Below are 26,569 nucleotides of genomic sequence, written 5' to 3'. Positions count from 1 at the left end.
AGGCTTCTTAGACCTGGCAAGAAACTTCCAGAAAATTCATATTAACACCAAGCTCTTACATAATACTTTCCTTGAGGGGACCAGAACACTGTGCACAGGGCCTAAGTCAGGGTGGTGCCCATGTAACAAGAATGTGAGGCACCCAAGGACTGGGAACAGGAGGACAGGCTCTTCACCTGAGGTGCGCAAGTCAAGGTGCGACTTCTACCAAAGACTGGACAACTGGAATTGAAGAAGGTTCGGGCTATGAATAGCTTTGTGCTTGGGAATGGCCAGCTGCTGTTTCTGAGAGTCTGGGGAGACCATTGCGGTACTCATGCTCCCTCCCTCCATGCAATGGCGAGAGATCAGACTACATCACAGTATACGAACCCCAACCAGCGATGAAAAGCAATATGGATGGAGGCTTTTCGAGAAGCCCTGGATTCTACCACCCAAGTGGCTAGAAGAGGAGGGCAGGATAACTACATTTGGAAAGGGGGAATAGGAACCCCCCCCAAGGTATCCTGATGTTTTAGGGTGGAAAGGGGAATGCCCTTATTAACAGCAATAAGGCTTTCTCCCATCCTATCAGCGCTCTAAATGGCTATTACACCTGATGTCGCTTTTGACTTCTGTTTCCCTTCTGTAAAGGAAATCTGAGCAAGGCAGACAACATTTGTCCAACTGCTCATCACCCACAGGGAGGCAACTTGGGTGTTTAACTCCTTTCAGTCCCGCTAGGCTACAAATAGCTAAAACACTTATCAGTATCTGGAGATCCTTCAGCAAGGGGATAGAGTGGTAGAAGACAGAACTTACACAGCACTTATTCTCCCGTCTACCAAAAGAAAGCCAACCTGAAACACTGTGCAACTAAGATTTTTCTCACTGCAAAGTACCCAGATGTGGAAACATGCTGTTCAGAAGCTCAGGCATTCCACCTTCTCTCACAGGGCGGAGAGTGGCAGTACCCTCAGATGAGGTACCAGAACATATCTTGAGATAATTACAATATTTACAGAGGGAAAATGCTGTTCAACCACAGCTGAATCAGCCAAGCATGATCCAATAGTGGCAAACACTGGAAAGTTACGAGACAAAAGCAGTGACACCAAAAAGCCAAGGTAATCAAAGACAAAACAAGCCCTAAGATTACATTTGGCAAGCTACAAAGGTGCGACATCTGCTCCCTTCCACAATGCCCCCTTGCCTCCCAATTAACAGAAGGAACAAAGTGGTTGTCACAGACTTCCATCCAGATTGTTCAGCCAAGGACATCACTCCAGAGTCACAGACAGGGGCATGAGAAGAAACTGGCGGCCTGAGACAGCACAAACACAGCATTTAACTGCTCCGCATTCACAGATATTAAAAGCAAACTATCAAAATCAGACGAGTCATTCTACAGCACAAGCAAATGTTTATTTTGGGCACTTTAATATTTATAGCATAATTATCCTGAAAATTGTAGCAAACCAAGTCCCATATGAAATCCGCAGCACTGAATCAACTCTCAGAAATTCCTACCAAATTCCACCAGTAACTTGGCAAGAAGAGAGGAAGAAGGGACCAACTCCTGGAAACCCCCACTGAATTTAGGTTTTTTTGTGTTTTTTTTAAAGGAATGCTAGTATGTAGTCCAAACAAACCTCTACCTTCCCTGATATTGCCACTTATTCAGAGCCTGGTGGCCAAAAAAATACTTTCACAAATGTCCAGAATTGTTCTTTACTCTAGGGGAAGTTGGGGATTTCCTCAGCAGCAGTCTCCTGGCAGCTAAACAAAACAAACTAAGATGAGTTAGGAATATCACTTGCTGCTCATTCTAGGAGAGACACAATCTTCCAGATCTCCATTTTACCCCTCCCATGGGCTCTGCAGCAGCCTCACTCTGTTTTCAAGTGAATAAACAAATCGTGTTTACCAGAGGCTTGTTTCCTTTAGTCAAATATATAAAGAGCAAGGCATTGTTTTATGATGCCAGTTACATTAAGTTCACCTCTCAGCAACACTCGCAGAATTTCTATTCTTCCGGTTTGAGATTTAAGACAGATATTGATCAGCTGGCTCTTGTCAAAATTTACTTGCTAGCAACTCTCTTCAGCTCCTATGAAAATCCTACCTACTCAATTACATCAGAACTCACTCACACTCTCTGAAAATCCTTCCCCTTCCCACCACCCCCAATCACCACCTAGGTCGCTGGGCCTTTAGGCATAAGTTTCATCTTTCCTAGTCCATTTGATACTTGAAAGGTGCATAGGGTTGATATTTAGAGTCTCACAAACCAGGACCTAAGTAAATAAATGGCCCCCAAAAAACATGCTGAAAGTTTGCCTTTTCACAGCTTTACATTTCCCAATCTCTCAGCTTAATTTGTTTGGAAGCCAAGTGCAAACAAGAGAAGCTCTGTTTCACCTCAGGAATTCTTGTCAAATCCTGGACAACATGAAATCACTTGGGTGTCAGATTCAACCTTCTGAAAACTGTTTTTAAAAAAAATTCTGAAGCCACTGCTCCACCTAGCACAACACCTGGTAAAAGGCTACCAATATGGGGTCTTATCTACTTGTGATGTGCAAACTGCTTTTGTTGCAATTCAAGTCTTTGCCAGGCCAGTGAATTAAAATTCAAGAGCGCTAGTGCAAAAAGGCTAAGAGCTGCAGAATTAGGGGAAGCCGAAGTGCCTACCACCTTCAAGTAGGATCTGCCCCCTAATTTTGCATCCCCTTAAACTGTGAAACTCATTGAACAATTATGCTATTCTTATAAAAGTTGTGCTCCTCATGGCACAGAAAGAAAATAGGAGTAGCTGAAGGAACAAACAAACTACAGGCTAGCTATTAGAAAAGGAAAGGAGACACCTTATTCTTAGAATATTTACTGAAAATGCAAAAGAACAAACAAATGCACTTTAGTGCCAATATTAAAAGGCGGGGTGCGGAACTAGATTCTGGACCACTCTAAGAAATTAGTTTCCCCACACGTGTTCAATCTTCCTGATCTCCCTATCATGCTCAGAAAGGAGCAGTCCGACCTAGCAACATAACAGAATGGGTTTTAAACTATCAGGAAGAGCTTGACAGTGCTACATTATGTCATCATATCTGTTGTATCTTTATAGTGAAACAGTACTGCTTTTCATATGATGATGATGGAATTCCAATTGGAGGAAGCAGATGCTGGTAACCTTAGGGGATGCCCTTATTGCAGTTACATTGTATCATAATGAGGACAAGCAGTGAAAGCCACAAAAATTCCATAGGGATTCTAACTATACAGTGAGGGAGGGACCACAATAATGGTGACTTGTGGGCATGGATGAAGTTGGTAAGTTTCACTGGTTGGCCCAGAGTGAAAACAGATTTATCAGCAATGATAAATTACAAAATCAATACAGTGGTAACAAAAAAGACGATATTGGTGAAAAACAAAAGTGAATACATGTGGTGCTTCTCAGTCACCAAGCATGGTTTCTGCCCTGCAGAGCACTCAGTCTCATGCAGGCAAACAGTACAAGACATGGGAAACTACAGGGAGAAGATAGCCAGGGAGATCTTCATAGGAGGATTTCAAACAAGAAGTACATTTAATGAACTCTTTGAAGAAGCATGCTTGGTGGACAGAAAATTGAGACTATTTCAAAGTATAAGGGAACACATTAAATGTGCAATTATTTTTGTTAAAGTGTCAGAGAAATTAAAAATGTTATCCACCAATCAAGAGAGAAGGAAGTATTCAATCCAATAATACTATTGAAACAAGCTGTACATTAAAAATGCTCTCCAAGTCGTTTAAAGTAGCATACTTTGAAGTGTATTAAGCTAAAACACACAAAAGCACTTTCATCATGCAGTAAGTGTGTCCACTGGGGGAGTTAGTGCAGAATAGCTAGTGCACTTTAAATCACACCCTAGTTTACTCCACATTAACTCTGTGTAGATAGCCCCTAAGCCTCTGTTGTCCCATTGTTGCTTCTGCTGGTTCAGCTCCACTGGTGGGAACTCTTGCGTCAACAGGCACCAACAGCTACTGGGTATTTCAAGCCCAGTGTCTTTTAAATCTGCTCTGAACAGAGTTAGAGAACAGGGGATTTAAAATACTGGCCATCACCTGAGCCATGGTCTACACTAGTTTCCCCACTGTAGCTACCAATGGTGGAGCTGAACTGGTAGAAACAGTGGAAAATTTGGGGCAAAAAAGCCTTGTTTGCACACCCTGCATTTAGCTGGCAGTGCACTCCTCATTAGACATGTTACTAGCATCCAGAATGTGCCTTGGGTGTCTTGGGAAAAGTGCCAGGAGTGCAGGGTGAGGCAGAGCAGCTCAGAATGAACCCATCTACCCCTGGGGACTCACCTCCCTCCTGCTTCTTCTGACCGGGAGATGGCTAATAAGGGAGAATAACTAACTAAGAACCAAAAAGAAAAGGAGTACTTGTGGCACCTTAGAGACTAACCAATTTATTTGAGCATGAGCTTTCGTGAGCTACAGCTCACTTCATCAGATGTTTACCGTGTAAAAAAAAAGTACTCCTTTTCTTTTTGCGAATACAGACTAACACGGCTGTTCCTCTGAAACCTAACTAAGAACCAATGCTTCAGTGTCTGAGGCCACCAGTCCTTGCTAGCTAATAAAAAGGGAATGGCAACTGATGTTCATTCCATAAAATAATTAAGGAATTATAATTACAGATAACTGCTGGAGATTTTAAAATAATAACTCTTCCAAAGCGGAGAGGCAAGTGCAACAAGTATGATCACATTATGCAATATCCAGATTGTGAAATTAAGGCATCGTGGCAGAAGAGATTAAGTTACTACGAGAAAAGGGAAAGCAGACTTTGGCACCCAGGGGTTCAGGAGTATGGTGGTGGGGTGAGACTGTGTGAGGGGATGGACGACAAAGTGCACTTTACATTCACCACTGCCCGAGGTGGTCCTGCCAGTTCTAACTGTCAGAAGACCGATATTCAGTATTCTTCAGTATATTGTATCCAGGAGGGGTTTAAGTTCTCCCCCTGTCAAAAGAGGAATTCAATTGATATTTGTACTGAGCTCAGTCCAGGGAGCCCCAGCCATGGGCCAGGACCACATTGCACCACGCACTGTACAAACACATCCATCGCATCAGTCCACAAAGCCGATCACCATCCCCAGAGGGACCTGGGTTTCAGGCACAGCTAACATTGAGGAGAAAACACCAAACTGTGACAATCTTACTGTTTAAAATATGATGGGGGTGGGAGGAGATTCTTTGTATTATGTATCCTGAACACAAGTCTGATGGAGAAGCCGTGGTTCAGCAGACTAAACATGGAATTGCGAGACAGGAGTCCTGGGTTTTATTCCTGATTCAGCTGCTGACTCATGGGCTACGTCTATACTCTGATAAAACACCCGCGGCACTGAGTCTCAGAGCCCAGGTCAACTGACTCAGGCTTGCAGGACTCATGCAGAGGGCTATAAAATTGAAGTGTAGATGTTCAGGCTCAGGCTGGAGCCTGCGCTCTGAGACCCTACCCCTCACAAGGTCTCAGAGCCTGGACTCCAGCCCATGCCCGAACATCTACACTTTAATTTTACAGCCCCGCAGCCAGAGTCAGCTGTCCCAGGCAAACCGTGGCCATGCCGCAGGTCTTTTATCAGAGTGTAGACATATTCAAGGTGTTCTTTGACAAGTCCCTCTGGAGTTGGGAATACTATCGAGGAGTCTTGACTCCCAGTCCCCTGTTTTAAGCACTAGAATAATGATGCCTTGCAATCTCAGTAACTATATAGTATTCAAAGCATCCCACTCCTATTTGCTACAGCCTTCGGATAAGCCTACTGTTAAGAACACAACTAACAGCCACCTCATCATCTCATCCACCTTCACCTCAAGTACTGAAACACTGCGGCTCCCTACCCTCTCACTGCTCAGGAAGGACTAGCAAATTACATTATTTGAAAAGCACACATCTCCCCTATCACTTCTGTCTCAGAGCTTGTTTAGACACAGTTACTACCTCAAAAACAGGAATCATTAAATGTGACCCTGTTACCCTCAGTGCGTTGCCAGTGTATGTCTACACAACAATTGGAGGTGTGATTGCAGTTCACAGACATACCTAATCTAGCCAGCGTGGCTAAAAACAGCAATGCAACCATGGCAGCACAGGCTTCAGCATGAGCTAGGAACACAAGTTCATACCAGGGTACCTTGGTACAGCCCAAACTGCCATGACTTGGTACCCAAGCTAGCTAGATTACAAATAGCACAGGTATGTCTACCCAAGCTGCAGTCACACCTTCAACTGCAATGTAGACATACCCTAAGTGACAAGTACACGTTACCTGACAGACAAGAAGATCTTGTCACTGGCCTGGGCAGCTCACTGTCTGATTCGGACAAATACAAGACACCAGACAATGGCAAACAGGCATTGTGCAAAGAGAAGGTTTTGCAAATAGTTTGAGTTTCTAGGAAATTTGAAGGCAAATATACTTGATGTACTTGATCTCAGTCTTTCAGCCAACGATGCCAGTTTTAGGGCATTGTGTGTTTACTGCTTCCGAAACCAGCACCATGGTCTCTCTCTCTCACACTCACACACAATGAAATACTGTCCCAATTCTGATCCCATAAGCTAATACTCTCCCTCATTCAAATGCCTCCTTAAAACTCGCCCCCACTTTCACAGTATCCATAAGACGTGAATAATTGTTTTTGAAACTTAACCACCAAGATGAGTGCAGGCCTAATAGATAACTACATGTTACCACACCAACCTCTCACCTCTCTGCCATCAAGTCAGTCCACAATTAGCCCCCAGTCCTGCAGGCAGATCTGCTAATGCAGTTCCCTGCATCGACACAGAACCCCACTGAAGTCAATGGGATGCTTGGCAGTAGCTGCATAGGACGCTATAGGACTGGTCCCTTATTTCTGCAGTCACTTCCGGGCATGGATCATGTATTCCTATTTGGCGTACAAAGTACTGAACATACTTTTAGTCACTAAAAAGTGTAAGTTTGGTTTAAATCAAACAAGCAGGAGAAAAAGTAATCCAATATGCCCCAATGCATCACATAACGCAGCGTGAGCACACAGTATTCACAAGAAGCAGATTTCAGGCTCAGTGCTCAGGGCAGCCAGTATTAAGCTTTCAGCGATGTTTACAGCAGCAGCCACTGCTTCTTGAGGAATCTCACTGCTAAGGAAACCATACTGGCACGTAACCAACAAAGCTAAAAAACCCCTATTATTCTGTCAGCTACCCTGTTCTTTACAAGATCACCACGAGAGGAAGGACTTTTGTTCTGGGCCTTTTTTGGAACGCTGGAGAAGAGCCAAAGTCTCAAAGTTTCAGGAGCACTTTGTTTAAATGCTGTATGTCAGGATGCGGCAGGAGCCTTGTTTTGTGAAGTCCTTTAAGCTGCAAGCTAAGATCAAGACAATGGGCAAGATAAATGACATCAGTAAACATTAAAAGAACTACACATTGCTCAGTAATTTAGCTGTGGGTTGTAGACCTAGCACACAGACACTGAACTGCAGGCCGGGCCATCCCTAGGGTACAGCAAATGGGGCCCTGCGCTCTGGGGAGCCCCGTGCTCCATGAGGAGGCAGGTGGAGAGGTGAGCCAGCACATGGGTGGGGAGAAGCCCCCCTACCAACCTCCCCCACCTCCCAGCGCCTCCTGTTCACCAGCAGGCTCCACTGATCAGTACCTCCCCCTGCCTCCCAGCACCAATCAGCTGTTTCCCAGCATCTGGAGGCGCTGGGGGGGGGGAGAGGGAGGAGTGAGGGCACAGCATGCTCGGGGGATGGGGCAGAACTGGGCGGGGAGGGGGCGGGAGTGGGGCCTTGGGTGAAAGGGTGGAGTGGGAGCAGGGCCTGGGCGGAGCCCCTCCCCCCAGCAGATCAAAATTCTTCACTTATGTCCCAGGCCCCGCATAGGGACTGCAGGATACATTTTCTAAGACAAAAGCTGTTTGAAACAGAAATCATGAGAAATGCATAGAAACACCATTTTAAAAGTGCATTACTCTCATTACTACATTTACTTAATACAAGACTGAGTGTACCTTTGTCCCTTTTGCAAATCACTGGAAGCTGGGCACAATTTGGGAAAAAACCACCGCAGTTTACTTTATGGATTTGCCTCCCTCCCCTTGTTTTTATCCTTACTATTTCTCTACTTTATTTAGACCCATTGTAAACAAGAGTCTTCACTGCTCAAGGGGCAGATACAATTAATGTTGATAACAAAAAAGCATATTAAAACCCTGTCCGGTTCACCCTGTGCCCACTGACACAACTCCCACAAAGGGAAAGTGCCTGGGAAATGACATCTCAGAGATGATGTAGCGAGCCCTGAAACTGGATATACTGGAGCTTAGTCATACTCAGTCATGCTGAGTGACTGCTGGTGAAACTGACATGTTGATGGTTCTTCTATGTTAAGACTGGGGAATAGAGTTTCTAATTTATGCGGTTTTGAGTCAAGCACTGACATTTTTTCCAAGGGGGTGGGGTCTATTTACGGTATCTGCTAACCTTCCATTGTGGCTTTATGGAATCATATGTATGCTGGCTTGTTTCTTTTAAAAAATCTGAGTTTTCAGCACAATTAAAGCATGTAAGATTGGATTTAACAGTTGTGGTCAATCAACAGACAATACCAAGACTTTACTCAAAAGCCAAAAGATATTTTGGAAGCAGGCAACTGTATCTACCCTTGTCCACCCTGGTATTTTGCAACAGCTAATCCAAGATCAATATTTTAAAAATAGCCAACAAAACTAATCCCCAAACTTCTCTAGGTCAGGATCAATGCACAGCCTTCCAATATGTACACTTACCATATGTACACCAGTTCCCAGTGCCTTAAACCCTACAAACTAATAGACACATCTTGGATGCAAAAGTGAAAGCACATGCTAGTCAACGATTTCCTGCATGACACGCCATCCAACTGAAAGAGAGTCTGAAACACACCTTACTAATAACCTAATAATGACAATGCCCACAACAAGAAGTAGGAGAGGCAGAAATAAGCAAGTTAATTTCATTATACAGTTTAGTAGCAAAGATGACCTAGGCACGTAAAGTACGCATTGGTTCTTCATTGGTTCTTCATTAGACGAGGAACATTACTGTTACAGGAAACTACTTAGCCTTTGTTAAGCTACAAAACAAGTTAAAATGTAACAAGGTCATAGTGCGGATCTGCCCACTGACGTGTTCCTGGGTTCACATTCCAGATCTTCACACGGGGCTACGCTACGTACAGAAGAAATGCCATATGGTTACTTCACAGGAAGATTCTGCATCTGATGCAAAAGCAGCAAGTCTCCACTAATTTTTAAATACTTTAATAAAACAGTCTAAATAAAACTGTTGCTACAATTAGTTCTTATTTTGCCTGCCCTGGAATAGAAGTAACCTACCCTTTTAATACACAGAATAAATGCTTGTCTGGTTTAGATATCCCTGTGCCTCCCACACTTAACAGGACACCGGGGGAATTAATTTCTCCTCTGTTGCCATCAGTAGGTCACCACTGACACACAACTGTGATGAATGGGACCAATTACCCTTTCTCCACCAACACCAATGGTCCCTGAACCTAAACATATAGACCTAAACAAGTGTGTTTTATTTCCTGTTTAACAAATTCTACAAGGAACACGACTATTACTTTGGGCATATTGGCTTTTCCTGCTGTAGTCTGCAATACTAAGAAGCAACATTGCCTCTTTGGGGGATTTAAATACACACACTTCTCAGGAGAAGCGTCCACTTACTGGTAGAGGGGAAGCAGTTTGGGGAAGTTACAGTTCAAATTATTTGAGAATACAGTGTCAGCAATTTGCCAATAGAAGAAACAAATATACAAAAGGGTACAAAAAAGTTCCACCCATTTAAAGACAGGGATTAGTTTGATTGTTAAATTTTTGACAGCAAATTAATTAGCAGAAAGAACACCTGCAATGGAACAGTGTTCTGAATGCACTTTAAAATATGACACTACAAACTTTTTAAAAGTCAACCTAATGATTTTTGAAAGCAAACTTCTCAACCTAAAAAAATTCAAATGGACAAAACCTGCAAAATATAACTTACATCCTGTTTATTTTTCACCAGCCAAAAATCAAACTGAAGACATAGCCTTTGTGATGCAGGGCACAAGAGTGAACAACAGATCAAATTATTCCAACATACCTTTCTTCCTGCAAAATTAATAGGAAGTTGGGGACAGAGAGATTCAATAAGAATCTCTTATTGCTTCTCTTAAATACAAAAAAGAGACTTACAAGAAGTGGAAGATTGGACAAATGACCAGGGATGAGTATAAAAATATTGCTCGGGCTTGCAGGAGTGAAATCAGGAAGGCCAAATCACACCTGGAGTTGCAGCTAGCAAGAGATGTTAAGAGTAACAAGAAGGGTTTCTTCAGGTATGTTAGCAACAAGAAGAAAGTCAAGGAAAGTGTGGGCCCCTTACTGAATGAGGGAGGCTACCGAGTGACAGAGGATGTGGAAAAAGCTAATGTACTCAATGTTTTGCGTCTGTCTTCATGAACAAGGTCAGCTCCCAGACTACTGCACTGAGCAGCACAGCATGGGGAGGAGGTGGCCAGCCCTCTGTGGAGAAAGAAGTGGTTCGGGACTATTTAGAAAAGCTGGACGAGCACAAGTCCATGGGGCCGGATGCGTTGCATCCAAGAGTGCTAAAGGAGTTGGCGGATGTGATTGCAGAGCCATTGGCCATTATCTTTGAAAACTCATGGCGATTGGGGGAAGTCCCGGACAACTGGAAAAAGGCTAATATAGTGCCCATCTTTAAAAAAGGGAAGAAGGAAGATCCTGGGAACTACAGGCCAGTCAACCTCACCTCAGTCCCTAGAAAAATCATAAAAAGAAAAGGAGTACTTGTGGCACCTTAGAGACTAACCAATTTATTTGAGCATGAGCTTTTGTGAGCTACAGCTCACTTCATCGGATGCATGCCGTGGAAACTGTAGCAGACTTTATATATACACAGAGAATATGAAAAAATACCTCCTCCCACCCCACTGTCCAGCTGGTAATAGCTTATCTAAAGTGATCATCAGGTGGGCCATTTCCAGCACAAATCCAGGTTTTCTCACCCTCCACCCCCCCACACAAATTCACTCTCCTGCTGGTGATAGCCCATCCAAAGTGACAACTCTTTACACAATGTGCATGATAATAAAGTTGGGCCATTTCCTGCACAAATCCAGGTTCTCTCACCCCCTTACCCCCCTCCCAAAAACCACACACACAAACTCACTATCCTGCTGGTAATAGCTCATCCAAAGTGACCATTCTCCCTACAATGTGCATAATTAAGGTGGGCCATTTCCAGCACAAATCCAGGTTTTCTCACATCCCCCCCACCCATACACACACAAACTCACTCTCCTTCTGGTAATAGCTCATCCAAACTGACCACTCTCCAAGTTTAAATCCAAGTTAAACCAGAACATCTGGGGGGGGGGGTGTAGGAAAAAACAAGAGGAAATAGGCTACCTTGCATAATGACTTAGCCACTCCCAGTCTCTATTTAAACCTAAATTAATAGTATCCAATTTGCAAATGAATTCCAATTCAGCAGTTTCTCGCTGGAGTCTGGATTTGAAGTTTTTTTTGTAAATCATGGAGCAGGTCCTCAAGGAATCAATTCTGAAGAACTTAGAGGAGAGGAAAGTGATCAGGAACAGTCAGCATGGATTCACCAAGGGCAAGTCATGCCTGACTAATCTAATTGCCTTCTATGACGAGATAACGGGCTCTGTGGATGAAGGGAAAGCAGTGGACGTGTTGTTCCTTGACTTTAGCAAAGCTTTTGACACTGTCTCCCACAGTATTCTTGTCAGCAAGTTAAAGAAGTATGGGCTGGATGAATGGACTATAAGATGGATAGAAAGCTGGCTAGATTGTCGGGCTCAACGGGTAGTGATCAATGGCTCCATGTCTAGTTGGCAGCCGGTATCAAGTGGAGTGCCCAAAGGGTCGGTCCTGGGGCCGGTTTTGTTCAATATCTTCATAAATGATCTGGAGGATGGTGTGGATTGCACCCTCAGCAAGTTTGCAGATGACACTAACCTGGGAGGAGAGGTAGATACGCTGGAGGGAAGGGATAGGATACAGAGGGACCTAGACAAATTGGAGGATGGGGCCAAAAGAAATTTGATGAGGTTCAACAAGGACAAGTGCGGGAGTCCTGCCCTTAGGACGAAAGAACCCAATTACCCGCTACAGACTAGGGACCGAGTGGCTCGGCAGCAGTTCTGCAGAAAAGGACCAAGGCGTTACAGTGGGCGAGAAGCTGGATATGAGTCAACAGTGTGCCCTTGTTGCCTAGAAGGCTAACTGCATTTTGGGCTGTATAAGTAGGGGCATTGCCAGCAGATCGAGGGATGTGATCGTTCCCCTCTATTCGACATTGGTGAGGCCTCATCTGGAGTACTGTGTCCAGTTTTGGGCCCCATACTACAAGAAGGATGTGGAAAAATAGGAAAGTCCAGCGGAGGGCAACAAAAATAATTAGGGGACTGGAACACATGACTTATGAGGAGAGGCTGAGGGAACTGGGTTTGTTTAGTCTGCGGAAGAGAAGAATGAGGGGGGATTTGATAGCTGCTTTCACCTACCTGAAAGGGGGTTCCAAAGAGGATGGATCTAGACTGTTCTCAATGGTAGCAGATGACAGAACGAGGAGTAATGGTCTCAAGTGCAGTGGGGGAGATTTAGGTTGGATATTAGGAAAAACTTTTTCACTAGGAGGGTGGTGAAACACTGGAATGCGTTACCTAGGGAGGTGGTGGAATCTCCTTCCCTAGAAGTTTTTAAGGTCAGGCTTGACAAAGCCCTGGCTGGGATGATTTAGTCGGGGATCGGTCCTGCTTTGAGCAGGGGGTTGGACTAGATGACCTCCTGAGGTCCCTTCCAACCCTGATATTCTATGATTCTAAGACAACAGGACAATTCAGCCAAAACTTTAATGTGGACAGTCTCTGCTTTGTTTAAAAAAGTAATGACTAAAAGCTTTGAAGCAGTTTACATAGCAGAACAGCTGCAGAAACATCTCATCTGAATTCCTCATACTCCTCCCTCCAGGATCTGGTCTACACGGACCAGTATTTCTATAATAAAGTTCTTCAATTTTCAGAACTGCACAGCTGAGAAGCACGTGGTAGGTTACTTTTCTTTGTTGCATCAGATGTTGCCCGGTACAGAAGGCAGGATACTATCTTGATGGACCAGTGATGTCCAAAGAAAGGACCACATCTGGAAAAGCCAAGCAACTGGCATGATAAAGATCAAGGCCTAACCAACAGCCCCATTGGCAGAGACCTCATGAAGCTTCAATTCAGGAAGGTTCCAACTAAACGGTCTCCTTCTCAGGAGAGGGTGAAAAAGAGATTTACACAAAAGCAATACATATGACAGTGTTAAGCAACCTTCTAACTACATAGAACAACCGAACATCAATGGACCAGGAAGCAGATTTTACATTTGGACTTGGTCACTATAAGGACAGCAAGTAAATATTGCTTTATTGGATTATCAGATTCTTAAATATAGTTGTGCTTCAAATATGCTCTATTTGATCCTGGTGTTTCTGCTGAGTTTCTTTGACACTGAGTCCCACAGGTCCTCAATACAGCAGGAAAAAACTCCCTTCAGTTTAAGTTATACAGTCTTTTTACTTATCATAAAAATAAAGCATAAGTTATGCTTTTTTATTTCACCAGGTAAGTGAAACTCCTGTTACTAAATTCAATGTTAAAGGACCACAAGATATAATTAACAACAAATGCTTTAAAAAAAGTTTATCAACTGCTCCAGCATAGATGCTCTTCATTTAAAAATTAACATCAATTGGAAAACAAACATGGCTTCTGTCAGAAACAAAACACTGAGTGCACTTCCCCTTTGTTGCCATCTTGATTCATGCAAGCCACCGCAGTAGCCTGGTTTTACAAAACACCTGGTGATGCATATTTGAGTGTCTTAGAACAAGACAGGCTGTTAAAGTCAAACTGAATGAAAGGTATAAACTTCTCAAATTGAGGGTCTGATCCTGAACTTACTACCTGGGTGTAACACTTACTACTGCAAGCTGTCCAATAGAAGGCAATGGGCCTACTCATGACAGTAAGTATTTGCTCGATCAGTCCTCAAGAATTTTCCCTAATTACTCCATGTATTTAAATCTATTTTAAAGACAACTAATTGAAATGGCTCTGGCCCATTGTTGTTCTGTGTTTTCCATCTGAGCTAAGACATGCACCTTCATTGTGGAAAAATGGGAACTCTTTCTTTCCTTCCACAGCTGGTAAATATTTATGGCATTTTGGTGCAAACAGCGGTAATCTTCAGGAAGACAATTTTATGAAAAACTTAAGGATCAGAATACACTTTATTACTTATGAAACTGCTAAAAAATAGCAATATAAATAAACCAGCACAGTCTAGTCCCAGACATGCGAAAGCTGATTGCACCATGTATACTGAAAGACCTGCAGCAGCAATCGTTCTCATACGCGTGCTTACAGAGCTTCTGAGATCCACGTCGTCCTTACTGGAGATTTAAATCAAGTTTGAATTGATTTGATCAAAGGCAAAGCTTTCCCAGACTTAGGGTGTCTGCCTCCGCTGCTGCACTGCAAGCACGGGACAGAGAAGTGGCTGGCAATACAGCTTCTTTGAAAACTGCTTCCTCTCCCTCTTCCCTCCCTCCCCCCCACCCCTCCAAAATAGACACAAATCTGTTGACCTCCGGGGCCCATTGCCTTCTATTTACCAAGGCTTTTGGTGAGGGAAGGGCATGATATGAACTGTTATTTGTGGACAAAAAGGGGTCTTGTTTGGGTCTGAATTGATCTCTGCTTGGTTAGTCTCTGGAGCACAAAGCTGCTGGTTTTATTTTATGATTAACTCATGGCAAAGGCACGTAGAGCCCAAGATAGGCTTCTTAAAAGTTACATCCATTGTAAATCAAAATAAATAAAATCCCATGCCAGAGACTAAGTTAAGCTGTGTTCACTCCAAGCTGTCCTCACATACACCACCACAACGGAGGAAGGAACAGCCTGCCAAACATGTTAAAAGCTTTAAAAAGCCTAAATTAAAAATTCATATTTTGTCAGAAATGATTAGGCTCGCAGAAACTCACAGGAAACTCAAGCTCTGTGTAGTGCCCAAAGCAAGAGATGAAAGGTTTTTCACACACATGCATGCATTTTTACCTACAAACATTCTAGATACTATTGGGAATAAATAGGAAAAAAAAATATGGCAGTGTAGGTTGCTGGAAAACTGTTGCAAAATCCACTCTTCAATGGCTAATTGTTGTAACACCAGCTAATGAAAACTGGAGCAGCCAGAAAGACAAACACAGAACAGGCGTAGCACCAATATTTAGTATTACAAGCTGAGAAACCTGGGCGCATGTGCGGTCTGGACCCATGTTTTCAAAGTCCCATTTTCCATCAAGGGCATTTCCATCATTCTGGTTACAAGTGTACTGGGCTTTTTTGCAGACACAGAAGTAGGATGCATTTTCTTCTTTTCCTTAAAATATCCGAGTGAATACTTTTCTTCAGCTCAATAGCAGGAAAGGTCAGACACATCAAGACAGACGGATGTACTTGTGCCTTGACTGAGCTGAACTTTATGCTTCCGTCACGGAAATTTTGTTTTTGAAATTGCATTACTAACACTACTGCTACATTTTATTTTTAACTGTCTTCCTATTTGCTTCCAGGAGAATCCCGAAGTTGTAACTACGAAGCTTGGCTGGTCCAAGGCTAAACCAACAGCTGAAATGACTTGTCAATTTACGACAACTGAAAACTCCAAAGGAAACATTTTAATTAGTCAACATCAGTGACTAGACACCTTATTGGCCACAAAATCACACTTGCACTTCCTTATATAAAGGAATTAATGCAGGGATGGTTTGAGTTACTGTTACTGCGCAATTTCTTCTTACAATCTCTTACCTCACAACCATCTAATCTTCATACAATTAAATACCAACAGGAAATGTGGGTAACAACATTAATCATGATGAACTCCAGTTTTTATTACTTGGATTAGCAGGAATTCTTTTAAGTTATCCATATAAAATTGGGAGTGTGTAAGGGAGAACTGTGCATTTGTCATAGCAAATCTGTTATGATTTTTAACTGTTAATTAAGCCCTATTTATGCAGAATGAAATAAAATGTAGGAGCATAAAAGATGTAAATTGATGGAGGAGCCAAGGGCCTCACTGTCTTTCTTGGGATCTGCCATAAACTGGATTCCAACCTGCGTCAAAACTGCCCAGAAACAGCGCGACAGAATCTGACACTCCAGCACTAGCTGTGACTAACAAAGCCTTAGTCACAGGTACTCTGATAAGATTACCGCAGTAATGTTGCACTAATTAATTAAACCATTATCTTATCATGCAACTGAGAGCATAGCAATAAGAAGGATGGCACACCGAAGGTACTTACTGAACCAAAAGCCTTCTGGGAAAATATTTACACCCCCAATCAGAAAACACAATAGATAAGTGAAGAGAAACAAACTATGTTTAAGGTTATTTACACTCAAGATAAAACATTACTGACATGAGCCTACTCAGTCATTAAGTCACTCAGTCAGAGCTTGATGAACAAGGTGTCAACTCTCCTTGTTTGTATACGAGAGGCATATCTGTTGCCTTTGCTGAAGGCAGAGTATCTGGCAACCATCAAGTAAAAACAACCGGGCACAAAGTTCTGGAAAAATGCTTCCAGGAGAAACAGGTGGTACAGGGAATATCCTTCCTACAGCAGCAACTGGATTGATGATCTTGTCCAACACTGACTCATTTCAATGTCGACTGAAACTCTCTTCCAGGCCTTCATCTCCTTTTATCTGACTATTGCAAGTCTGCGGTCTCCTCTGGAGCCCTGATCTACAGAATATAGAGGAATATGGGAGGGGGGAAACCTGAATTTGTGCTGGAAATGGCCCAACTTGATCATCATACACATCGTAAGCAGAGTGATCACTTTAAAAAAGCTATTACCAGCAGGAGAGTGGGGTGGGGGGAGGTATTTTTTCATGCTTTGTGTGTATAAAAAGATCTTCTACACTTTCCACAGTATGCATCCGATGAAGTGAGCTGTAGCTCACGAAAGCTTATGCTCAAATCAATTGGTTAGTCTCTAAGGTGCCACAAGTCCTCCTTTTCTTTTTGCGAATACAGACTAACATGGCTGTTACTCTGAAACCTGTTACTATGTTTATAAAACTAGTGTATCAGTGTAAGATACTGACAGGGAGATGCTTCGATCTTCTTCACACATTACTATATAAACTACAGGGCTTGCTTTCAACTATAGATGTTTTTAAAGGGTCTTTTTATAGTCATTTGAAATACTAGAGACCGCTCTAGACAATTTTTAGGGGGGTTTAAGGCCGTTTTGACAGCATTAATTAAAGATGAGACACTCTGCCAAGAGAGATAAATTAAAGTAAAATCCAAATTGGAAGCCTGTAATTTAACTAAAGTCCTGGAAGAGGCAGAATGCGGAGGATGGGCATGGGTTTATGCTGCCTTCAGATTGAACAAGCCACTTAAGAGGCTCCTAATTATTATAGGAATCCCTCTTTATACAGCCCTGTGCTGCATCTTACACAACAGGGCCCTGATCCAGAACTAGGTACTACCATAGCACAAATAATAAACTGTATTCTATTTAGAATTATGTTCAGGGGAATCAGACTCAGACGCTCTTAGCCAATATGGTGCAGCACATTCGCAGTGCGGCTTTTCTCAACAACAAAACCACCTCGGCCTGCCCACAACTACAACCTTGCACAATATTTTGTATCAGTGCCTTCTGGGAAAACCTCGGCAGATGTTCTATCCCACCTCAGCTGCCTCTGCAAGGGCAAAGAAGAGAGCAATTTTCACATGGAAGCTGGAGTTAGGATGTTTGGTGGTTACATCTTCATGGCAGAACCAGTGTGGAACCTGGTTCCAACCTAATAATTGTAGTACCATGCACAGAGCTGGAATTCATGTTAACAGCATTGTGCATGGACATAGACCATGTGTGCATCTGTCCATATTACAAATACAGTAAGAAACCAGCACAGATGGGCCCTAAAGTAGAAATGTAATCTACAAGTTATAGTTACGCAATACAGGAGCCATAGTGCAAGGTCCCACCAGTTTACATTAATTTTTGCCCAGTGATTGCATGGTAATCCTATACAATGGTTAACGCAAGATTCAATCTTTCGGAGTATACAGGATTTAAACATGTTTTAAGCATGTTCCCAAATATTGCAGAAGTCAACAGCTCTAGTACAATTCATACTGTCTGGTCATTTCTCCACCCCAAAAAGGAACAACTCTAACCATACCCAAGGACAACCAGGCTGCAACTGAGTCCTCCACAACAATGCATCATTTATCGTATGAACTGGGATTACTTTATGCTAACGAAGGTTTTCCCCTAATACAGTACTACAAGAGCAAAGTTACATACTTACCTAAAAAGGGCTTCTGCAACAAGACACTATACACGCAAAGTTGCAGTAGTCTCCGATGCTCCACACACTCTTGTCCAAGCCAAGTGACACTGCACTCCATTTCAAAGGTCAAACTGCTAGCAGCTTCCCACAGAACTCTCACTTCAGCTCAACGGGGAGAGCAAGCAATGACATGCATTTAATAACCAGGCAAACGTCATTCTGTACGGTTAGAGAAATCCTTGGAAGTTTCATGCGCATCGCTCGCAGCATTCTGCATAAATGGCCGTGCTTTTTTTTTTTTTTTTAAACAAACTACAGGACACCTGAGAATTCCCTCTGCGTAACAGAGACACTGGTGCTTTATCTTACCTGCTTCCTCATTTTCCTTTTCTCATGGTGCCCCTGTTAGTAATCAGCAGCAGAGAATTACTACCTATATCTCCTCTCCTTCCCCAAATCACTCCACCAGGGCTTGAGGAGCAGCCCTCCTTAGCAATGGACAAATCATTCACTACCCAATCTACTTCAGGCCCCAGCATGTGCCAGACAGAGATCACTACTGCATTTTGTAGTTTGTATCTCTTTGCTTTACTTAATATAGTGTTGGCAGAGCACTTTTGTTCACCTTGTATAAAACAGTTTCTTCTGTTAAACTTTGGTTCACAAAATGCTGCAAATACCACCTGCCTTATCTGTCATTAAGCAGTTTGCTTACTTACATAACGCTCAGTAGTTTAACCTATTTATTAAGATAGTTCTATAACTCTCCCCCCAATAGGAGATACACATACACGAAGGAAACAAAACAATGCACCCCACCCCATTTATCCCGTACAAGAAAAAGAAGGTGTCACCTTGCTTTAACAGCAATAATCTGGCACTTTCATCCACAGATCTTAGAGCACTTTAGAAAGCTGGGCAACATTATCCACCTTTTAAAATCATTTATGCCTTATGTAAAGGGAAATCATGCCTCACCAATCTACTAGAATTCTTTGAGGGGGGTCAACAAGCACGTGGACAAGGGGGATTCAGTGGATGTAGTGTACTTAAATTTTCAGAAAGCTTTTGACAAGGTCCCGCACCAAAGGCTCTTAAGCAAAGTAAACTGTCATGAGATAAGACAGATGGTGCTCTCATGGATTGGTAACTGGTTAAAAGGAAACAAAGGGTAGGAATAAATGGTCAATTTTCAGAATGGAGAGAGTTAAATAGTGGTGTCCCCCAGGAGTCTGTACTGGGACCAGTACTGTTCAACATATTCGTAAATGATCTGGAAAAAGGGATAAACAGTGAGGTGGCAGAATTTGCAGATGATACAAAACTACTCAAGACAGTTAAGTCCAAAGCAGACTGCAAAGAGCTACAAAGGGATCTCACAAAACTGGGTGACGGGGCAACAAAATGGCAGATGAAATTCAATGTGGATAAATGCAAGGTAATACACATGGGATTATGTTTTCCAAACTATAAATACAAAATGATGGGGTCTAAAGTAGTAGTTCCCATTCAAGAAAGAGAGCCTGGAGTCATCATGACTAGTTCTCTGAAAACATCCACTCACTGTACAGCAGCAGTCAAAAAAACACAAACAATGTTGGGAATCATTATGAAAGGGATAGATAAGACAAAAAATATCATATTGCCCCTATATAAATCCATAGTATGTCCACATTTTGACTAAGGAGTGCAGATGTGGTCGCCCCATCTCAAAAAAGATATATTGGAATTGGAAAAGGTTCAGGAAAGGGCAACAAAAATTATTAGGGGGTATCCAACAGCTTCCATATAGGAGAGATTAATAAGACTGGGGCTTTTCAGCTTGGAAAAGAGACGATTAAGGGGGGGGATGAGATACAGGTCTATAAAATCATGACTGATGTGGAGAAAGTAAATAAGGAAGGGTTATTTACCCCTTCTCATAATACAAGAACTAAGCATCACCAAATGAAATTAATAGGCAGCAGGTTTAAAACAAACAGAAGGAAGTATTTCTTCACACAACACACAATCAACCTGTGGAACTCTTTGTGAGAGGATGTTGTGATGTCCAAGACTATAACAAGGTTTAAAAAAGAACTAGATAAATTCATACAGGATAGATCCATCAATGGCTATTAGCCAGGATGGGCAGGGATGGTGACTCTAGCCTCTGTTTGCCAAAGCTTAGAATGGGCGAAAGGGGATGGATCACTTGATGATTCCCTGTTCTGTCCATTCCCGCTGAGGCGCCCGGCACTGGCCACTGTCAGAAGACAGGATACTGGGCTAGATGGACCTTTGCTCTGACCCTGTATGGCAGCTCTTATCCTATACACAACTGAACTTGAACAATGAAAGTCAGTGAAGCCAACTCCACTTCTCTATTTTTAGTCTCATTTTCAGATTCTCAGCGTTGCAATGGCGCGTCAGACACTGTAGAGAATTATTTCTTTTAAAACCATTTTCCACTGGAATTAAGTCATTAAACATTTTCGTTAGTCTTAGATTTTGTAAAAGTTAGTAAAGTTCCGTAATTTGGGGTCCAGTTTCAGTTAATGATTTCTGTGTATATAAACATAATAGATGTATTTAACCACAGTAAGGAAGCAGGGGACAGAGACAGTACTCCAGAGATCAGTGAAGACAGAGTGGTTTTGTGCACCTTCCCACAGACTTAAACAACTTTCCTGGTGCTTTATTTTTGACTTGGAGTTTAGTACTGGAGGAAGTGCCCAACTAAGAGCCCTGGAAGATGAATACACTGAAAACTGAGCCCAAGATCTGACCACTCAAACACAGCAGCAGCAACCAAGGCCTGTAGATTTAATCTAGACTGACACAAAAGTGCAATAATTTCCGTATGACTGCCTTCGCCTTCTTTTCTACAGGGCCAAGAAAGCACCTGGGGCTGTGCTAGTACCTACAATGGGCACAGGTTTCATAGACTATCTGGGCTGGAAGGGACCCCAGGAGGTCATCTAGTCCAGCCCCCTGCTCAAAGCAGGACCAATCCCCAACTAAACCATCCCAGCCAGGGCTTTGTCAAGCCTGACCTTAAAAACCTCAAAGGAAGGAGATTCCACCACCTCCCTAGGTAACCCATTCCAGTGTTTCACCACCCTCCTAGTGAAAAAGTTTATCCTAATATCCGACCTAATCTTCCATCACTGCAACTTGAGACCATTACTCCTTGTCCTGTCCTCTCCTACCACTGAGAATAGTCTAGAACCATCCTCTCTGGAACCACCTCTCAGGTAGTTGAAAGCAGCTATCAAATCCCCCCTCAGTCTTCTCTTCTACAGACTAAATAATCCCAGTCCCCTCAGCCTCTCCTCATAAGTCATGTGTTCCAGACCCCTAATCATTTTTGTTGCCCTTCGCTGGACTCTTCCCAATTTTTCCACATCCTTCTTGTAGTGTGGGGCCCAAAACTGGACACAGTACTCCAGATGAGGCCTCACCAATGCCAAATAGAGGGGAATAATCACATCCCTCAATCTGCTGGCAATGCTCTTACTTATACAGCCCAAAATGCAGTTAGCCTTCTTGGCAACAAGGGCACACTGTTGACTCATAGCCAGCTTCTCGTCCACTGTAACCCCTTGGTCCTTTTCTGCAGAACTGCTGCCGAGCCATTCGGTCCCTAGTCTGTAGCGGGGCATGGGATTCTTCCGTCCTAAGTGCAGGACTCTGCACTTGTCCTTGTTGAACCTCATCAAATTTCTTTTGGCCCCGTCCTCCAATTTGTCTAGGTCCCTCTGTATCCTATCCCTACCCTCCAGCATATCTATCTCTCCTCCCAGTTTAGTGTCATCTGCAAACTTGCTGAGGGTGCAATACACACCAGCCTCCAGATCATTTATGAAGATATTGAACAAAACCGGCCCGAGGACTGACCCTTGGGGCACTCTACTTGATACCGGCTGCCAACTAGACATGGAGCCATTGATCACTACCCATTGAGCCCAACAAGCTAGCCTTTAGATCACGAGTTTCCTTTAGGCTTGAACAAGTGTCTTAATGGTTTTACATAACCAGCCAGTTGCCCTAGCCTAGCTGCCTTTTTCCTTTTCACAGGTTTCTCCATGCACAGATAAAGTTAAATGACTTTGAATCTGCACCCTGCACAGAGGTCGAGAAGGATATCACAGAGAATCAAACACAGCCTCTCTCCTTCATGATGGTGACTCCCTGGAACAGTCAACATACCAAGAGACCCTTTCATTCCTGCTTATTTATCAGTATATAGCATTGGGCATGTTCAAAGTATATTCAAACATTAACTGGCTTAGTGAGTCATGAGGAGTGATGCTGCCTAGGATTGCCTGGGGCAGGATGTATTGAGGTAGCAGGGACCCACCTTGAACCCTGTGCAACTGCTTTAAACACTACTGATTCGCTTGTATGTTGAGCTCTTGGGGCCTTACTCGGAGAACAGCTGTCACATCTCACCCAGAGGTGGCTTAGGCAATTCACGTGTGCAATTAGCACAGCACTTTCAGAGCCCTCCGGAAGAGCAGTGCTATATAAACAGAAGGTGATCATTGCAGTCCCCAACTTCTGGTAGAGCAGCTTTGATGGGCAGGTTGCTGCACTGATGCTAAAAAGGTCTAGTCCTGGGAGACAAAATTGTTTCTCCTTTCTAGAAAAGAAATGCCTCTCAGCTTCCCCTCCTCATTCTATTCTCATAGTACTTGGGTCTTCTATATATATATAGCACCTGCAAGCAAAGCATTCCAAGGCACTTTACAAACTCAAACATGCATGTTAGCATTATCCACATTTTACAGATGGAGAAGCTAACTGACAGGGGAAATGACTTGCCTAAGGCCACACACTGCAAATCAGTGGCAGAACGAGGAACCCAGTTCTCATGACTCTTTTCTTTAGCTGACAGACAATCCCTCCTCTTTATTGCTGCCTCTTTCCATTTTTCCATCCCTGGAACATTTATCCAGCCTATTCTAAGGCTACTTGCTCCTTCCCCAGTTTAAATCTCTAACTCTCTCCTTTTACCTCTCTGCTACATAGCTCTTCCTCCGTTCGTAGAGGAATCTGTATACCAGGATTGTACAGTGTGTCCATCTCTCTCACACAATTCTATCTTTCATCATAAAGCCTTCTGTACCGCTCCCACCAAAAGGATACAATATAAAAATAAACTATTGTTCCTGGTAGAAGAGGGAATGTCATGCTCAGTTGTGTCCATTTCTAAGATGTGAAAAAAGAGCTACCTTTGCTACAGGCTCAACACAGACCAGAGGGAGCCTGTAGAAATAAGCTCCAAAAGACCTGCCGGAGTACGAACCTTTATTTATAACAGGCTGCTCTACCCAGGTGTAATACAAGAAGTCCCCTTCTCAGCCCAGGCTGCCCACCGCTCTATTTTCAAGAGCTATCAGCACCATCGCTATTATACTATGGTATCAAAAGACTGAGCAGGATTACATTGCACAAGAATTACTACTGCAGATAAATGTGCATACAGACACTCCCTGACTTAAGCAACCGTTCTGGAACGCCTTGTGTAACTCGAATTTTGCGTACGTCGGAAACATATACCTGACCGTTACGCAAAAACCAAACAAAATAAAAACAAACCCTCCTCTTTCTAGCTTACGGAACTTTTTCTGTAAGTGCAGATTTGCATAAATCGGGTCTTGCGTAACCCGGGGAGCTTCCATACAAGAGAAATCTCTACAGCTCATTCCATGCTAGAAGATCACACTTCACAAGCCATGCACAAAGCCCAGAGTGCAGCAGATAGGACAAAACCATACTGCAGAGCAATTTAGGGGGGCCCAGGAGAGAGGGGTGCTTGGACAAGGAGACAGTAACACCCCAGCTGACTAGGCAGGGCCTCAATGCCCTATTTAATGGAAGCTTGACTGCTCAGCACATCTGAAAAATCTGTTTTTAAGGCCTCATTTGAAAAATACCCACACTCAAGTTTATTGGAACCCAGCTTATCCATCCTGAAATAGTAAAGGGACAGATACACTCTGACAGGAATCATGATGTTTCAAATCTGATACATTAGGGCATCCAATCGGAGTTTGGGTGAGACCAAAAACCTAGGAACTCATTACTTGCACCCTCCATATTTTGTCCAAGTACTCTCAAAAAATCGCACACACAACCTCATACATAAATGCACAGGGACTTAAGTGAAAGATCTTTTGATACCCAAGCCTCAGAGCACAATTACATTTTCATGTTTCTTCTGTGGTCTGTTTCCCCACTATTGGCATTTTAAAACAGCATTAACTCTAAAAGTTTATATTAGTCTGACCTAGAAGAAAGTACCAGCAAATTAACTCATTCATCATGTTCTACCACTGACTTCTCTCTCTCTCTGGTCAAAGATGATAATCACAACTCCGATGAAATGTTTAACAGTGGTTCAACTCACAGCTTACTTTGCAAATGAACCACACAACATTGTGATGTACTGCAAACTTAAACAGGATTTAACAAGCGAAGTATCAAATGCAAGCATAACAAACACTGCTCCAATGTTTAATTTAACGTTTCTAGGTGTGGTTGCAGCAAGGACATAATGTAGGATCATTTACATCTGACTCATTTGCTTTGTCTTCATCCACCTTGATGCTCAAAACCTAACCATTTTCTGTATGTATGCAGTGTAGTTGTAGCTGTGTCCATCCCATGATATTAGAGAGACAAGGTGAGTGAGGTAATATATTTATCTGCCCAAACCTGAAGAAAAGCTCTGTCTCTCTCACCAACAGAAGCTGGTCCAATAAAAGATTATCTCACTCGCTTTGTCTTTCATTTTCTGCATGCAATACATGGCCTTTCATGAAGTATAAAAAGGGACTCACTTAAGAATTTAAAAACAGACTAGACAAAAATTACCCTCAGTAGCAATTCCACCTGGAAGGCCTCCCTTTGTGGAATTCTAATTATATGTTTAGCTTTATAATCAATCTTTGTTCCACCTGAAAATGTAATGCAGCTGATAGACAGCCATGGCACACACAGCCTAAACATATACACCTGTTTGATAATTGGTCAAATTATGTCTTACATGTCAGCTGTTTTATTAAAGAGACAGTGTTGTCCGCCATACAGAACACAGGCCTGAATCAGAAGTTTTGGATTCTATTCCCAGCTCTGCCACTGACTTGTGTAACTTTGAGCAAGTCATCTCACCTCTGTGCCCCTCGGTTTTCCCAACTGTAAAATGGAAATAATTTTTTTTCCAAAATGATTTTTTACGAGCCAAGGATGTAAGCATATATATACCATTACTGTGACAGGGCATGTTTGATAACCCCAGACACAGTGCCTTTTGAAGATGTACTTACCTTCTATATTCAGTTAAACTAAACTTTGTACAATAGAACCTCAAATTTATGAACACTGACCTTATGAATGACCAGTTATATGAACTATTGTTCCCAATTGGGGGGGGGGGGCGGGGGAAAGAGGAGGGAATCACATAGTGAAAGTAATGTTGACTAAGAATAAGTTGACATCCCTTCATATTCTGAGGCCTTCACTGAACTGGAAATCACTCTGCAGTGGTTTGAAGGGCAAGAAGAAAGCAATGCAGTGCACCATACTGCAACTTATGCACTGTACTTTAATTTTGAGATGTTCCATTTTACCAACTCATCAATCCCCAATTCATTCATAAAATAAGGATTCTACTGTAAATGTACTGAGTAAGCAAAAGGTCCCAGTTTATGCTTTCACTCAGATCCCTGCTCCTCGCTCCTCCTAAAGTAACAATCTTATCTCTCATTCTGTCCATCCGCTCACCATTGCACAGCACATAAACTTGTACTGGAAGACACCAAGATTATTTCCCAACCCTTAGGAGCAACTCTTACATGCTCTTCTCCCAACAGTGACAAAGCACACTGTAAACAGGAATTTCAGCATTGCTAGTCAACACAAGACTGTGCTAGTTACAGATTTTGTTTTCCCATCAGACAGCATACATGACTACGACAACTGTTCTGTGCAACTTTGCTGAGATGTAAGCAGCAATGTTCATGCCATCCCAGCCTCCCCCAGTGCTTCTTGGATTTTTATTGG

General features: G+C 42.8%; 1 protein-coding gene across 8 annotated transcripts in view; it reads right to left on the bottom strand.

The window, feature by feature from the left end:
• DIP2B (disco interacting protein 2 homolog B) overlaps window positions 1-26,569 on the bottom strand; it is a 134,070-nt gene that overhangs the window by 89,992 nt on the left and 17,509 nt on the right. The window contains exon 1 of one of the 8 annotated variants that reach the window (XM_073319104.1): window positions 22,930-24,236. The exons of the other annotated variants lie outside the window; for them this stretch is intronic. Within the exon in view, the coding sequence (XP_073175205.1) occupies window positions 22,930-23,047 (118 nt within the window). The 5' untranslated portion in view covers window positions 23,048-24,236. Of the gene's footprint in view, window positions 1-22,929; window positions 24,237-26,569 lie in introns of those variants that run through there. 8 annotated transcript variants of the gene reach the window in all.

This window comes from Lepidochelys kempii, chromosome 20, assembly GCF_965140265.1.
Source record: "Lepidochelys kempii isolate rLepKem1 chromosome 20, rLepKem1.hap2, whole genome shotgun sequence".
Lineage (NCBI taxonomy): Eukaryota > Metazoa > Chordata > Testudines > Cheloniidae > Lepidochelys > Lepidochelys kempii.
Note: the sequence above shows the minus strand (reverse complement) of the source record. Positions and strands in the feature narration are given on the sequence as shown.